The 14,742-nt window shown below is 40.0% G+C and overlaps 1 protein-coding gene across 1 annotated transcript in view; it reads left to right on the forward strand.

The window, feature by feature from the left end:
* The window catches only part of GCN1 (GCN1 activator of EIF2AK4), a 41,839-nt gene extending 27,097 nt beyond the window's left edge, over positions 1-14,742 (forward strand). Inside the window, exons 31-58 of the mRNA XM_072146368.1 lie at positions 73-143; positions 253-418; positions 544-738; positions 824-1,070; positions 1,368-1,489; positions 1,571-1,685; positions 1,859-2,038; positions 2,146-2,366; positions 3,462-3,530; positions 3,619-3,757; positions 4,681-4,877; positions 5,000-5,142; positions 5,245-5,362; positions 5,452-5,667; positions 5,759-5,923; positions 6,025-6,186; positions 6,275-6,367; positions 6,457-6,600; positions 7,977-8,246; positions 8,575-8,688; positions 8,777-9,007; positions 9,108-9,301; positions 10,276-10,390; positions 10,486-10,582; positions 10,784-10,932; positions 11,049-11,156; positions 12,475-12,693; positions 14,330-14,742. Coding sequence (XP_072002469.1) covers positions 73-143; positions 253-418; positions 544-738; positions 824-1,070; positions 1,368-1,489; positions 1,571-1,685; positions 1,859-2,038; positions 2,146-2,366; positions 3,462-3,530; positions 3,619-3,757; positions 4,681-4,877; positions 5,000-5,142; positions 5,245-5,362; positions 5,452-5,667; positions 5,759-5,923; positions 6,025-6,186; positions 6,275-6,367; positions 6,457-6,600; positions 7,977-8,246; positions 8,575-8,688; positions 8,777-9,007; positions 9,108-9,301; positions 10,276-10,390; positions 10,486-10,582; positions 10,784-10,932; positions 11,049-11,156; positions 12,475-12,693; positions 14,330-14,455 — 4,386 coding nt within the window. The 3' untranslated portion in view covers positions 14,456-14,742. The remainder of the gene's footprint in view (positions 1-72; positions 144-252; positions 419-543; positions 739-823; positions 1,071-1,367; positions 1,490-1,570; positions 1,686-1,858; positions 2,039-2,145; positions 2,367-3,461; positions 3,531-3,618; positions 3,758-4,680; positions 4,878-4,999; positions 5,143-5,244; positions 5,363-5,451; positions 5,668-5,758; positions 5,924-6,024; positions 6,187-6,274; positions 6,368-6,456; positions 6,601-7,976; positions 8,247-8,574; positions 8,689-8,776; positions 9,008-9,107; positions 9,302-10,275; positions 10,391-10,485; positions 10,583-10,783; positions 10,933-11,048; positions 11,157-12,474; positions 12,694-14,329) is intronic.

Below are 14,742 nucleotides of genomic sequence, written 5' to 3' on the forward strand. Positions count from 1 at the left end.
CCAACAGACCTCGTGCACATGGCCCGCTGATGCCAGATGAGTTTATGAATCCTTGCATACTTTTTATTCTAGAGACCTCCTCCTGTACTTGATGCTTTGGGAAGAGTGATTTCAGAGTCACCCCCTGATCAGTTTGAAGCAAGGTATAAAAACTTTTCAAATATTTCTTTTGAATGTTTGTGTATATTTTTTTTGGATTTGTTATGAACTTTGTACACAAACTTTTGTATATATTTTGTCTTTTTATTGTAGGTGTGGAGTAGCTCTAGCATTAAACCAGATGTCTCAATATCTAGATAGTTCTCAGATTAAGCCGCTCTTCCAGTTCTTTGTTCCTGAAGCTCTTAATGACCGTCACCCCGATGTCAGAAAGTGCATGCTGGATGCTGCGTTGTCCGCACTGAACACACATGGAAAGGTACGGCAGACATTGTAGACTAGTGAATGTGTGGATATTATGATTATGCCTCTGTATAGTCCCTGAGTTTGTTGTTAATCCCATTCCTTAGTTTTCAGTTCTAATATGTCATCTTTGTTTTTCAGGATAGTGTTGGCTCTTTATTGCCAGTGTTTGAGGAGTTTTTGAAAAATGCTCCAAATGATGCCAGCTATGATGCTGTTAGACAAAGCGTTGTCATTCTTATGGGTTCCCTGGCAAAACACTTGGACAAAAATGACCCCAAAGTTAAGCCAATTGTAGCCAAACTGATAGCGGCACTCTCTACTCCTTCTCAACAGGTATTCTTTGTGCCAAGTTTTGTATTGGATACTAATAGGTGCTATATTTTCATACATATCCTGACCTGATCATATTTCCTTACAGGTTCAGGAATCTGTAGCCAGCTGTCTGCCCCCTCTAGTGCCAGCTATCAAGGAGGATGCTGGTAGTATGATCCAGAAGCTTATGACCCTTCTTCTAGAGTCTGATAAATATGCAGAACGTAAAGGTGCTGCCTACGGCCTTGCCGGCTTAGTAAAGGGTTTAGGAATTCTTTCCCTTAAACAGCAAGAAATGATGACTACATTAACAGAAGCAATCCAAGATAAAAAGAATTTCAGGCGCCGAGAAGGTAAGCAACTACTCTGAATGTTTTCTATGGTTATGTTCACATTGCATATTTAGTTATTGAATAGCTTAATATAAACCAGATGGTTCTCACTATAGTTGGGGGAGGAGGTCGGTGTCTGTAAGGCACTAAAAGTGATGCCTAAAAAACGCATGCTTAAAAACGGACCAAAAACGCCACGTGTGGCATCACCTTCATGGTGTCATATAACAGGTCAGGCGTGGAAGAGATGTGAATGTAGCCTAACATTAGCTGTAAGGCCTGTGCAAAATGTCTAAATACCTCCTATTCCCTCACTAGGGGCTCTGTTTGCCTTTGAGATGCTCTGCAATATGCTTGGAAAGTTATTTGAACCATATGTGGTTCACGTGTTACCTCATCTCCTTCTGTGCTTCGGTGATGGAAACCAGTATGTGCGAGAGGTATGTGTTTACCTTCTATAAATATGTATGATAATGTAATATTTAGCATCTGTTAAGCATTTATTTTACTTCTTATTTTAGGCTGCAGATGAATGTGCTAAGGCAGTGATGAGTAATCTCAGTGCCCACGGTGTGAAGCTTGTATTGCCCTCACTTTTGGTGGCTCTTGAGGAAGAATCCTGGAGAACCAAAGCTGGTAATTTTATGCAGGTTATTTTAGGTAGTTGTGACTGAGCCAAAGTCTGTGGGATTTCCACAACCATCTGCCTCTCTCAAATCCCATGTTACTTCTGTATGTCAGATATGTGAATCATTGAGATCTGTATTGTTGATTCCTGATCATGCTTTTTTTCTTTTATTTACTTAAAGGATCTGTGGAGTTATTAGGGGCAATGGCATATTGTGCTCCAAAGCAGCTGTCATCCTGTCTCCCGAATATTGTGCCGAAACTCACTGAAGTGCTTACAGATTCTCATGTAAAGGTGCAGAAAGCAGGTCAGCAAGCATTGCGCCAGATTGGCTCCGTAATTCGGAACCCAGAAATTCTTGGTAAGTGTGTTTGATATTTATTTAAAGAAAACTTTTTGATTTAAGTTCTGTGTTTTTTGTTTTGTTTTTTGCTTTTTTAACCACTGTAATTTTTTTCTTCTTCTTAGCAATCTGTCCAGTATTGCTGGATGCACTTACAGATCCCTCAAGAATGACACAGAAGTGCCTACAGACCCTGCTGGATACAAAATTTGTACATTTTATAGATGCTCCATCTCTAGCCTTGATAATGCCCATAGTACAGCGGGCATTCCAGGATCGCTCAACAGATACTAGAAAAATGGCTGCCCAGATTATTGGAAACATGTACTCCCTTACTGATCAAAAGGTAAGATTGTATACCAATAAATTTGCCTTTGGTCATTTTTGTGTTTTTTTCCAATGTCTGTGAAATGCACTCACTTTGTTTGTTTTCCTTCCATATAAATCTGTCCAAATATATTTTATTGTAAATTATGTATAACTTGATATTTCAACTGAACACAGTATTTGCTTTTGTTCTGTTTTATCTTGACTTGAATGCATGTTTTAAATCTGGTAGCTGTAAATGTATATACCGTATATTCCGGCGTATAAGACGACCCCCCTACTTTCCTGTTTAAAATATAGAGTTTAAGATATATTCGCCGTATAAGACTACCCCTTTTCCAACGCATACAAAACACAGGTAAAAAAAAAAAAAAAAAAAAGCAGATTTGAATTTAACATGGTCCTTTTTTAAATTTAAATTCTTATGACATGCAGGTATACAGCAGGAAAACTGTTGCTCATAAACATAAGGCATACAACAACAACATTACAGCACTGCCCCCAGTAGTATACAGCACTGCCCCCAGTAGTATACAGCACAGCCCCCAGTAGTATACAGCCCAGCCCAGCCCAGCATTAAAAAAAAAACAAAAAAAACTTATATACTCACCCTCCGGTGGCCCCGATGTGCTGCGCTGCTCCCCCGATGTCCGCACGGCTCGTCTTCAGTGTTCCGCGCCGTCTTCTTTCTTCTGCTGGGCCCAGCAGAAGAAAGAAGACGGTGCGGAAGACTGAAGACGAGCCGCGCAGACATCGGGGCCACCGGAGGGTGAGAATGCACCCTTGCGCCGCTATCTTTTTGAGGCTGCCGGCAGCCATCGCTGTGAAAACACCCGCGATCGGTGCTAGCAATATGCAGCAAAGACTTACCGGCTATGGAGAGGGCTCAGCCCGTGAGCCCTCTCCATGCAGCGCGATCCGACCGCCGCCGTGAATACACGGCAGGCGGTCGGGATTACCGGCGTATAAGACGACCCCAGACCCCAAAAGTCGTCTTATACGCCGGAATATACGGTAATGATGGTGCCTGAACTAAATTGTATTTCTATACATTTGTATACATTGCAGTCATGTTTATTTTTCAGTCAATAGACATTGATTTTCTTTTATTCAGGATTTGGCTCCATATTTGCCAAGTGTCATACCTGGACTGAAGACTTCATTAATAGACCCTGTTCCTGAAGTAAGTTTTACTTGGCCTTTTTAACTCCTCTTATCAAAGAATCTGGTTTCATCATGTTACTGATGCTGAATATGTTATTACTGTTTAGGTGCGTACAGTAACTGCTAAGGCATTGGGTGCAATGGTGAAGGGAACAGGAGAGTCCTGTTTCCAGGATTTGTTGCCTTGGCTCATGGACACCTTAGCATCTGACTACAGCTCAGTGGACCGTTCTGGAGCTGCTCAAGGTAAGAATGTAGAATTTAACCCCTTAATGCATCCTGCCTTACATGTATGTTAGGAAATGCAGTCTGTTGCCGCATCTTGATGTACATGTACAAGCAGATCACACTGGCTCAGAAGCAGAGCTTGTGCGATCTGCACATAGTACCCATTGATCGATTCTTTGCGATGTATAGTTTTCAAAATATGTCATTTGTTTTGGGGGTTTCATTGATCTGGTATCTGGTAACTTTTCAAATGGGCACCTGAAAACAATTCCATTAAAAAGTGCCCTCCAAAATATAAATGGCACTCCCTACCTTCTGTGTCCAGCGGTGCACCCCTAACCGCTTGTAACATCCTCATGTGGGTAATTGCCACAAGAAACTGGTCAACAAATTTTGAGATTTATTTCCCCCTTTTGTGCAGCATAAAGTGTAAATTATAGGGCTTAACATACATTTTATTTTTAAATTTGAAATATTCCAAATAGAACCTCCATCTTGTTTGCATTCATGTGAGATGCTTAAAGGATCAATTTGCTTACCAAAAACTATTTAAAAGAGTTTTAGAGGTTTGGTTTTGACAGTTCAGCCTCATCTTTTGTTAAAACTCTGTGTTGTCATTCTTCTGCTATACCTCCTAGAAATGAATGGCAACTGGGTGTTATGATTCCCCTTTCTTTCCTGGGTGTTCCCAACCAGTTGTCAAATTGTTAGATTTTTATTAAGAGTCACAGAAGAACGACACACCATACATGGTAATAAAACATATAGCTCTATGAAAAGCTCCATTATTATTTAATGGGAAATACAATATGATGCATATGATAATTACATTATGTAGCATATGTTGTATGTGATAATTATAGAAGTTAATTATCCGCTTTGTTTTCTTGTTAAGCAAATTAGAAATAAATATGGTTTACATTTCACATTTTATCTTTCAGGTCTTTCAGAAGTAATGGCCGGCTTAGGTGTTGAGAAACTTGATAAACTGATGCCAGAAATTGTATCAACTGCCAGCAAAGTAGATATTGCTCCCCATGTCCGTGATGGTTATATTATGATGTTCATTTATCTGCCAATCACTTTTGGTGACAAATTTACACCTTATGTTGGGCCCATCATACCCTGCATTCTGAAGGTGAGATCTCTCCTACATGGTACATAATCATAGTCATATATAGTACAAGTGTAGCCACACTTTTTTTTTCGGTCCATTTTGGGTTTTTGTTTCTTTTTCAATGTAAATTTTTTTTATTGTAGGCTCTGGCTGATGAAAATGAATTTGTGCGGGACACAGCTCTTCGTGCAGGTCAGAGAGTAATCACTATGTATGCCGAGACAGCTATTGCACTCCTTCTGCCACAATTGGAGCAGGGTCTTTTTGATGACCTATGGAGAATTAGGTACATTTCCGTGTTAATTCCAAATAACTGTGTTATAACCATATAAATATGTCCTATATTGTCTCATGTGTTTTATTTCCATGTGTTTCTTTCCATCCCCAGGTTTAGCTCTGTTCAGCTTCTTGGTGACCTTCTGTTTCACATATCTGGAGTGACTGGTAAAATGACCACTGAAACAGCTTCAGAAGATGACAACTTTGGGACTGCTCAGTCTACAAAGGTACAATTCAGTTTAGGTTCTTTTTACCTTAGAAAAGTTTCTTCATTATGTTCTCCCATCACTTTCCTCATTACAATCTCTTTTATCAGGCCATCATTTCAACCCTTGGTCCTGAAAGGAGAAACCGTGTTCTTGCTGGATTGTACATGGGACGCTCTGATACACAGCTAGTTGTTCGACAAGCTTCTCTTCATGTTTGGAAGATTGTTGTCTCAAACACGCCACGAACTCTTCGAGAAATTCTGCCTACTCTCTTTGCGTTGCTGCTAGGATTTCTAGCCAGCACTTGTGCAGACAAGAGAACGGTGAGGAATTTCAAGGGTCTCTGTCTTCAACTATGGAGTATGAACATACATATTATCTGTTGTATTGAATAAGAATATGATTGTGTTTTAGATTGCTGCCAGAACACTTGGAGACCTTGTCCGAAAACTTGGGGAGAAAATACTACCAGAGATAATTCCAATTTTGGAAGATGGGCTTAAGTCTGATAAGAGTGACCAGAGGCAGGGTGTATGTATAGGATTAAGTGAGATCATGAAGTCCACTAGCAGGGATGCGGTGAGTTATATCTTCTAGGTTTTCAGTTTTCAGCTAAAACACTCTGTAGATTTCTATTTATTTTCCTATCCACTAAACATCCACTTTTTTGCATCTCCCAGGTGCTCTTTTTCTCTGAGTCTCTTGTCCCAACTGTGAGGAAGGCATTATGTGATCCCCTTGAGGAGGTCAGAGAGGCTGCTGCCAAAACCTTTGAGCAGCTACACTCTACCATTGGTCACCAGGCCCTGGAGGACATTCTGCCGTATTTACTGGAGCAACTGGTAAATAAATTATATCAAAACTTTAAAAGCCAAGGCTTGTCTGTTTTTGCTTTAAAATTTTCACATGACTGAATTTTGTACTATTTAGGATAATGAAGAAATGTCAGAGTTTGCCTTGGATGGACTGAAGCAGGTTATGGCTGTGAAGAGTCGGGTTGTACTTCCCTACCTTGTTCCTAAGGTATATTGTTTACCAATTAGTATAAGTTGTAAATGGAATGTTTATGTGCCATTTAGCTTTTATTTATGCTTTTGTTTTTCTACTTCTAGCTAACAAGTCCCCCAGTAAACACTCGTGTGTTGGCATTCCTTTCATCAGTGGCGGGTGATGCCTTGACTAGACATCTGAATGTCATCCTTCCTGCTGTTATGTCAGCACTGAAAGCTCAGCTAGGAACAGAGAATGAGCAAGTGGTAAGTATGCGAAATGGTGACTGTACTTTCATCCTGTATGTGGCTTTGTCTAATTAATTCTGTCATTCCTAAAGTGACCACATACCTTAAAGTGAACATGTCATCAGAGGTTTACTCATTGAACCACTGCAGGCACCATATCAAGCCGATTCACACTTTGTTGTTAGGGTCTATTATGGCAGCATAATAATCAACTTTTAAATAATATTCATATTACTTGTAAAAAGGTGAGGTGAAAGGCTCAGTGCTGAAAGCAATAACCTACCACCTCAGAATGCATCCACTGCTGTGATTTACATCCCTGTGTCCAAAGATATGAATAACAAGCCGCCTGCATGCACTGTTGGGGAGAGTTTGACTTCAGTACTTAACTCTCTTTATAGACCTAACTTGTACATCACTTCAAAGTTAATTTTCTGGATTACGATACTACATTGTGCCATAAAAGGAGCGTGATATGGAAGCAGTTATTTTACCTGATAAGATAGTGTGGGTTAATTTGTGCTGGTATGTTCCCATTACATACCTAACCTCCACCTTACTTAATATACATGGACACACTTGGCTCAAAAGAGGATCTTCTCAACAAGGAGAGTGAAGGGGTTTTACCAACAAACATACGATAGGGCCTAACTTGTTGATCACAGCTCACAAGAATGTGGGTAAGATGGGTTCTGAGGTACCTCTGTCAGACCCCTTGTCATTTCCCGATACTGCTCCGTTCTGCTCCATTCATCTCTATGGAGCTGACAGAGATTGCCGAGCAGGGGGCTAGGGGGCCGAAGTTGTTTGGCAGGAAAACCCCTTTAAAGGACATCTACCATCAGATTTACTGACGGTAGATGTCTTAAGCTTACATGCTTGTTCTTCTTTCTAGGGGATGTCTGGGATTTTATGTCAAGGAACAGACAGACTCTTCTTTAAAAAAAAAACCCTATAAAATTTTCGAATGAGCCAGATGTGCTCTTTTCTCTGCAGCGTAATAATGTATTCACGCCCCTTATGTAATGATTGCAGCCTGGATCCACTTGTCCACCGTGATGTTTGTGGACTGGTAGGTGGGATCAGGGGGCTCTTATGTGACGTAGACTAGAGCACCTCTGGCTCATTTTAATATTTTTATAAAGTTTTTTATACAAGAATTTGTCCGTTATCGAGGACATCCCATTGACAAAAGGACAAGCATTTAAGTTTGTTCTTAAAGAACATCTACTATCAGGCATGAAATTCAACATCTTAGACTCTTCATCTTTTTTTTTTAGATCAATACTTAGGGGGTTGGGGGTGTATGGTGGAGTTGAGAGGGGTGACTGTATGTATAACAATTTTTAGGCTTTTTACTGCTTTTATAATGATTTGTTGTGTTCATGTAATAGGAACTTGCAAACTGCCAAGCCGTCATTTTGTCTGTAGAAGATGACGTGGGCCAGAGAATTGCAATTGAAGACTTACTAGAAGCCACTCGCAGCTCTGATGTTGGAATGCGTCAAGCTGCTGTAGTTATACTAAACATCTACTGCGCAAAAACCAAAGCCGACTACTCGCCACATCTCAGGAGCTTGATTTCAGGACTTATGCGGTTGTTTAATGACACTAACAGTGTGGTTCTGAATGAAAGCTGGGATGCTCTAAATGCTATCACAAAAGTGAGTATAAAAATCTCATTACAGTATGTGCGTGCAGAGAATTAGTATTTTACCATCACACTTTGATTTTTACTATTATGTACTATTATTTTATTATTACTATTATGGTGCTAGGAAGGGAAGAACACATCATATTTTCAGTAGTGAAGAGGGTCTTGAATGTGTTATTATGTACATTGTATTTTATATAAGTATGTATTATTCTAGGGATATGGCCTATTTTATGTTTGATGTTAGTTAATGGTCTGTCTTTTGCAAATGTGGCCTTTTAAGTTCCCTTAGGGGATACTAAAGTTATAGTTATTATTAATAATCCTGCTTTCTATAGAAATTGGATGCTGGCAGCCAGTTGTCACTGATTGATGACCTGCATAGAGATATTCGCATGGTGGGAAATGACGCCAAAGGAGAGAATGTGCCTGGATTCTGTATCCCCAAGAAGGTACAAGAGTGAATATTTAGGTGTAACAAAGTGCTCAGACTGACATGTCTTTGAAATAAGTTTTCATACATTCATGTATTGTTTTTAGGGTGTGACATCAATTTTACCAGTGCTGAGAGAAGGGGTTCTTACTGGGAACCCAGAACAAAAGGAAGAGGCAACCAAGGCATTGGGCTTGGTCATTAAACTGACGTCTGCACAAGCTTTACAGCCCTCTGTCATTGGAATCACTGGACCTTTAATTCGTATTCTGGGAGACCGGTTCACTTGGAGCGTGAAAGTGGCTCTTCTGGAAACCCTAAGTCTTCTTCTAGCCAAGGTGCTTTTTAATATTTATCATAAGTAACATTTTTTTTATTAACACTACTAGTGGCGTCTTAATGTGAATGTATACTATTGTTTTCTCTCTCCTTTCCTAGGTTGGCATTGCACTAAAACCGTTCCTGCCCCAATTGCAAACCACCTTTACTAAAGCTTTGCAGGATTCCAATCGTGCAGTGCGCCTCAAGGCAGCGGATGCCCTGGGAAAACTCATTGTCATCCATACAAAGGTTGATCCTCTTTTCACAGAACTGTTGAACATCATTCGTTTGTGTGAAGACTCTGGTATAAGGTAAATTTTAAATAATACACATAAAGAGCCTTCTACACAGATTTTTGACTAACTGAACAGATGTTTGTACCCTATTGTACACGTAAGATAGATACATAAAATGCAAAAGGCCCTCAGAGGTTTCTAACAACCTGATAGGAACACATTATGTCACAAAATAGACCCACCCATCCATACAGATCTTAAACATGCAAATATATGAGAAACCAAAATAATTGCGATAGTTATCACAAACTTAAAGAAAATCTACCATTAAAATCAAGCTCGATAAACCAGTGGCACTTACTCATATATCCAGGCATCATGACTGTGTTAACCTTCTTATAGTAGTTATGCATTTCCTCCTTCCTTTTAAAATCAACTTTTTAAATTATGCAAATGATCCTAAAGTGCATTGTGGGGCATTACCAGAGCCCCTCTTCTGTGGCTCACTGGCTGTTACACTGTGAGGAGCATTTTATCCCTTCCTACTGTGTGCTGCTGTCATCAGAATAATGCAGGTAGAGGAAGGGGTAGGTGCCAGGATGCAGTGGGAGGGTGAGACAGTGTAACAGCCTGTAAAGCCTTCTTGTAGAGCCCTTCTGGCTGATTAGCAGAATTTCAAAAGTTGATTTTAGAAGGAAGGAGGCCATAGATAACAAATATAAGATTACCACAGTGATGGTGCTTAGAGCTAAGTTCCCCTGGTTTATCATGCTTGATTTTGATGGTAGATTTCCTTTAACACACACAGGGAAAGATCGAGAATGCTTTACCTTTTCCCCGTGTACGCGGCCGCATATACATCCCCTCAGACGGCCATGTGAATGAGACCTTAACAAAAGATTTTTTTTCTTAGGAGCGCACCAAATAAAAACTACAGCTGATCTACAGTTTTATGGACAAAGAGTCCCTGTTTAAAAAAAACTAACAAACAAAAGGGGCCAAACTCAATTGGCGTTTCTCATGTGATAAATGATGTGTGTTCTTTTCAGGGAGACCATGCTTCAGGCTGTGCGGTTTATTATACAAGGTGGCGGAGGAAAGATGGATGCGACAATACGGAAAAACTATGTCACCTTGTTGATAGGGATGCTGGGACATGATGAGGTATTTATAGTTACAGACATGATGTGTATAGTTGTAGGATTGTTATAGGAATTAAGGTTTGTACTATGTTCTCTCTTGCTGTTTTTATTTTTCAGGATGCTACACGAATGGCATCTGCCGGCTGCCTTGGAGAGATTTGTGCCTATCTCCCTGATGACGAACTTTGTGTACTTCTACAGCAGCACCTCCTGGGTTTGTAGTACTATCCAGAGGATTTTTGATAATCACATTTGATTTACATTCATAACCATAGTAGTATAATGGATATTTTGGTTAATAAGTAGTGAATATAAAAGTAGTGAGGTTTTATGGTACTGTACTTATTTTTGGGTTATGTTTGCAACAGTAAATGTAGTTGTATAGTGATGACTATGTTCTCTTTCTGACTTTCAGCTGATTTTACTGGAATTGACTGGATGGTTAGGCATGGAAGAAGCATGGCCCTTTCTGTGGCCATAAACGTTGCCTCAAGCAAATTATGCACAGCAAAATTCAGTGGCAACGTTGAGTCTATGGTTTGCAACAATGCAACAGCAGATAGGGTACGAACAATACTCCTCATAGAATTTATATCTAGACTTTGCTCCACTGAAAATGTAGAGTTTATGCTTTACCACATTATTGGTGCTCTCACAATCATGTTGTTTGATTCTTGCAGATTCCCATTGCAGTTAGTGGAATCCGAGGAATTGGGTACCTTATAAAACATTACATTGAGGCTGAAAATGGAAACCTTCCTGCTAAGCTGGTAACCCTGTTAGTAAAGGTAGGTATAAAGAGTAGATGGTCATATAAATATTCAGTACACTTGTATTATCTTAAAATGTGTAAAACCTTTGTTATGCGCATAATATTGTAGCTTTCTGATAGGGAGGTCCACACTGGACAAAAATAGTGTGAATTTGAGTTCCATTTGTAAGGATAAAGTTTTAACAATATTTTAAGCAAATTCATCTGTGAGGATTAAGTTTTAACTATTTTCTAAGTAAAGTTTCTGTGTGTTTTTTTTTAATTTCAATATACCAGGAGTTCAGATTTGCTGACAATGAGACCACTTTCACACGAACGATTTTTGCGTACTGTGTTTCTTCTTTTGCCGAATCTTGGCAAAATGGTCCTTGTGTGACGGCAATGATGTCACTAGCGTGCCCCAACCCCTTTAAAGGTCACGTGATTCTGTTAAATAGCAACCAATCTGCAAATACTGATCACGTTCCCACTAGACATCTTATGGAAGGCAAGGGGAGCAAAAACACAGCCACAAATAGGACCTATTCTAAGTTTCTACAGCCAAACACGTTCATACACATGTATCCTTGTACATGTAGCTGCGTCACTGCCAGTCTCTGTGGCTGAACAGGAGGCGAGGACAAGCTCTTTTTTGTTTTTTCACCCACCCTTCCCCTAAGGTATACACAATTTTCTTTTTATCCAGCACAACCTTTTAAGAATGAAATCTGCTTGTAGTTTAGTGGTTGAAGTCACATGAGGACTAAGTGTATAATCATGAGAAAGTTAATCCCAAACTCCCACCAAGTACTCAGTCTTAGGCTACATTTACACGACCGTATAGGGGACGTATATATACGGCGTATATACATCCCCCATACACTTCAATGGCATTGCGGCGCCGTGCGGGAATACGGCGCTGTGTATTTCTATGGAGAGGGGCGGGGGTGAGCAACGTCCCCTGCTCCTCTCCCCGGAGGCACCGTGTGCCCACCATACTGCGGTGCAGCAGGCAACGGCAGTGTGAATGCGCCCTTATGGAGAGTTCAGGGGGTCATTCTTACCCTATTCTTTGACACTAAATCTCTGTGACATCTGGCAAATCTTAATCCCTTCCTTAACTAGGATAACAATCCAAAAGCAAAGTATTGGGCAATGATTCCTTTTGTCCTTTACTACTAATATGTTTTGTTGCTTAGCTGCACTTGTGCCTAGATACACAGTGGGCTTTGTTTCTTGGTGTTACCAAAGGAACTCATAGCAACCTTTCACATTCCAGCTTTTAAAATTTGTGTTTCCATTTCAGCCAAGGAAATAAACAAGTGTAATTAACAGATCTATATTATTTCCTACAGTGTCTCCAAAACCCATCCAGCGATATTAAACTGATAGCGGAAAAGATGATCTGGTGGGCAAACAAAGACAACTTACCTCCACTAGACCCACAAACAATTAAGCCAATTCTCAAAGTGTTACTGGACAATACAAAAGACAAAAACACAAGTGTGCGCGCATACAGTGACCAGGCCATACTCAACCTGTTGAAAGTGAGACTAGGAAACACGCTGTTCCAGGTATGTATCTACTCGGCAAGCTCTAAGCTCTGTGCAACGCTGCGTAATCTGCAGACACTATATAAATAATTATTATTTTATTATTATTAATCCTCATTTGCTGTTAATGAGCCGATGGGCGACATGGATGTGGGTGTGCAGAAACACCCCCCCCCTTTTTTTTTTAACATGCAAGTGAATCCGAAATATATATTTATATAAAACAAAACTTGTTTTTGCCATCATTACCCCATGCAGTATACATGTACACACCATAACCAGGGGAGTATATGTTAAGAGGGATCTGCAGCTAAATCTGAGAAGCAATGAAGTACAGTAAATGGATTGGATGCCTGGGAGTGTCAGCTGCAGAGTTACTAAGGAGTCTGGTACTTTTGCTACCTGGAGGATTACTGGAAGTGTGACGGTATATGAGGAGTTGTGTGTGTGTGTCAGTGACACTGACACTGTGTCAGGATATTAGGCAATTTTCCAATATGCATCTATTATAAGTGCTGCACCACTTTCTTACAATGTAAAGAAAAGCCCCTGGTTCAGAAATGTCTTTTACTTCATCAGTTGCTGTTCCTGTTTGTAAAATGGCTGGAGATGTAGAATCATGTGATCTCTAACTGTCCATGACCATTCTACCTTCCCGGACCTTATGATGGTATGAATGCATAGTAAGAAAGCCTAAGGTCCTGGAAGTTGATTGGCCATGGAGAGTTAGGTTCACATGACCCTCCATCTTCAGGCATTTTATGGACAAGATTGGCAGCTTATGAGGAAAAAGACATTTCTGAACCAGAGGCTTCACTTTCCATTTTAAAGGGAACCTGTCACCACATTTTTCAACAGATACAGCGTGTGGCAGGTTCCCATTGAGCCCTAGTAACTGACACCCTTCTTTTAACTAAAAATTGTTCCCCTAAGATTCCTATATATCCAACTTTATAATTTTATCTGTTATCCGAGGATGTCTATAGGTGGGCCTGGCCTCCACGAGCTGAATCCAGCAGCTCCACCCCTTACTTTCTTTGCATGCAGCAGTAATGTCATGTGACCAGGGTGACATCATCACAGGTCTTTTAGCCTTCTAACATTAACAAACTGTACACCAAGCATATATCTCATATCATATCACATGAAATCACATGTGGTCTGATAAGTGCAGGGGTACAGTTTGCTAATGTAAAGAGGCTAAAGGACCTGTGATGATTTCAAGCTGGTCACATGACATTGGGCCATGCTCCCTCCACTAGCTCTATAGACACCATGCAAGTTTATGGGGATCTGAGGTAAACAATTTTTAGCTAAAAGAAGGGGGGCAGTTAATATGGCTCTATAGGAACCTGCAACTAGCTGTATTTGACAAAAATGTGGTGACAAGTTCCCTTTAAGAAAGCAGTGCAGAACGTTTAAAACATTTATATAGGCACAGGTACATATACATGGAGAGACATTTCCAATGAAACAGATTTATTGAAAAGTGACCAACCCCTTTAATGTATATGTATATTCTCTTGCACCATAAGCAGCATCCATATGGAAACCAGAGTGATGTGTTTTGACACTAACATGAGGACTGAATTGCGTCATCCAGTTTTGCTTCAGATATATACATATTATTTATTAATGAAGTTTTGTCTGTTTCTAGGACATGACAAAGATACTAGACACTGCCAGCTTAGAGATGCTGAATGAATGTCACCGAAGATCCCTGAAGAAGCTGGCAGCGCAGCCTGACTCCACTGAACAGATAGATGAGACGATCCTAACGTGAACGGGGATCCTATGGGCTGCATCAGCATTTCACCTCAGAACAGATAGTTTTCTTACATGCACTGATTATTTAGTGCACAGAAACTATTGGCTCTCTAAATGATGAACTAAATGATGTAATTTGCTGTATTCCGTAAACCTTCCCAAAAGTTGTTGAAATACACTTGAAATCTATCAAGAAATAATGTGTTTAAAGAAAATTGGTACTTTGGCACAAAAGAAAATTAGTTATAATATTGTTTTATGTTCCACACTGGACCATCCATAAATTTAGCCATCATCACATGA

The sequence above is a fragment of the Engystomops pustulosus genome, chromosome 1, assembly GCF_040894005.1.
Source record: "Engystomops pustulosus chromosome 1, aEngPut4.maternal, whole genome shotgun sequence".
NCBI lineage: Eukaryota > Metazoa > Chordata > Amphibia > Anura > Leptodactylidae > Engystomops > Engystomops pustulosus.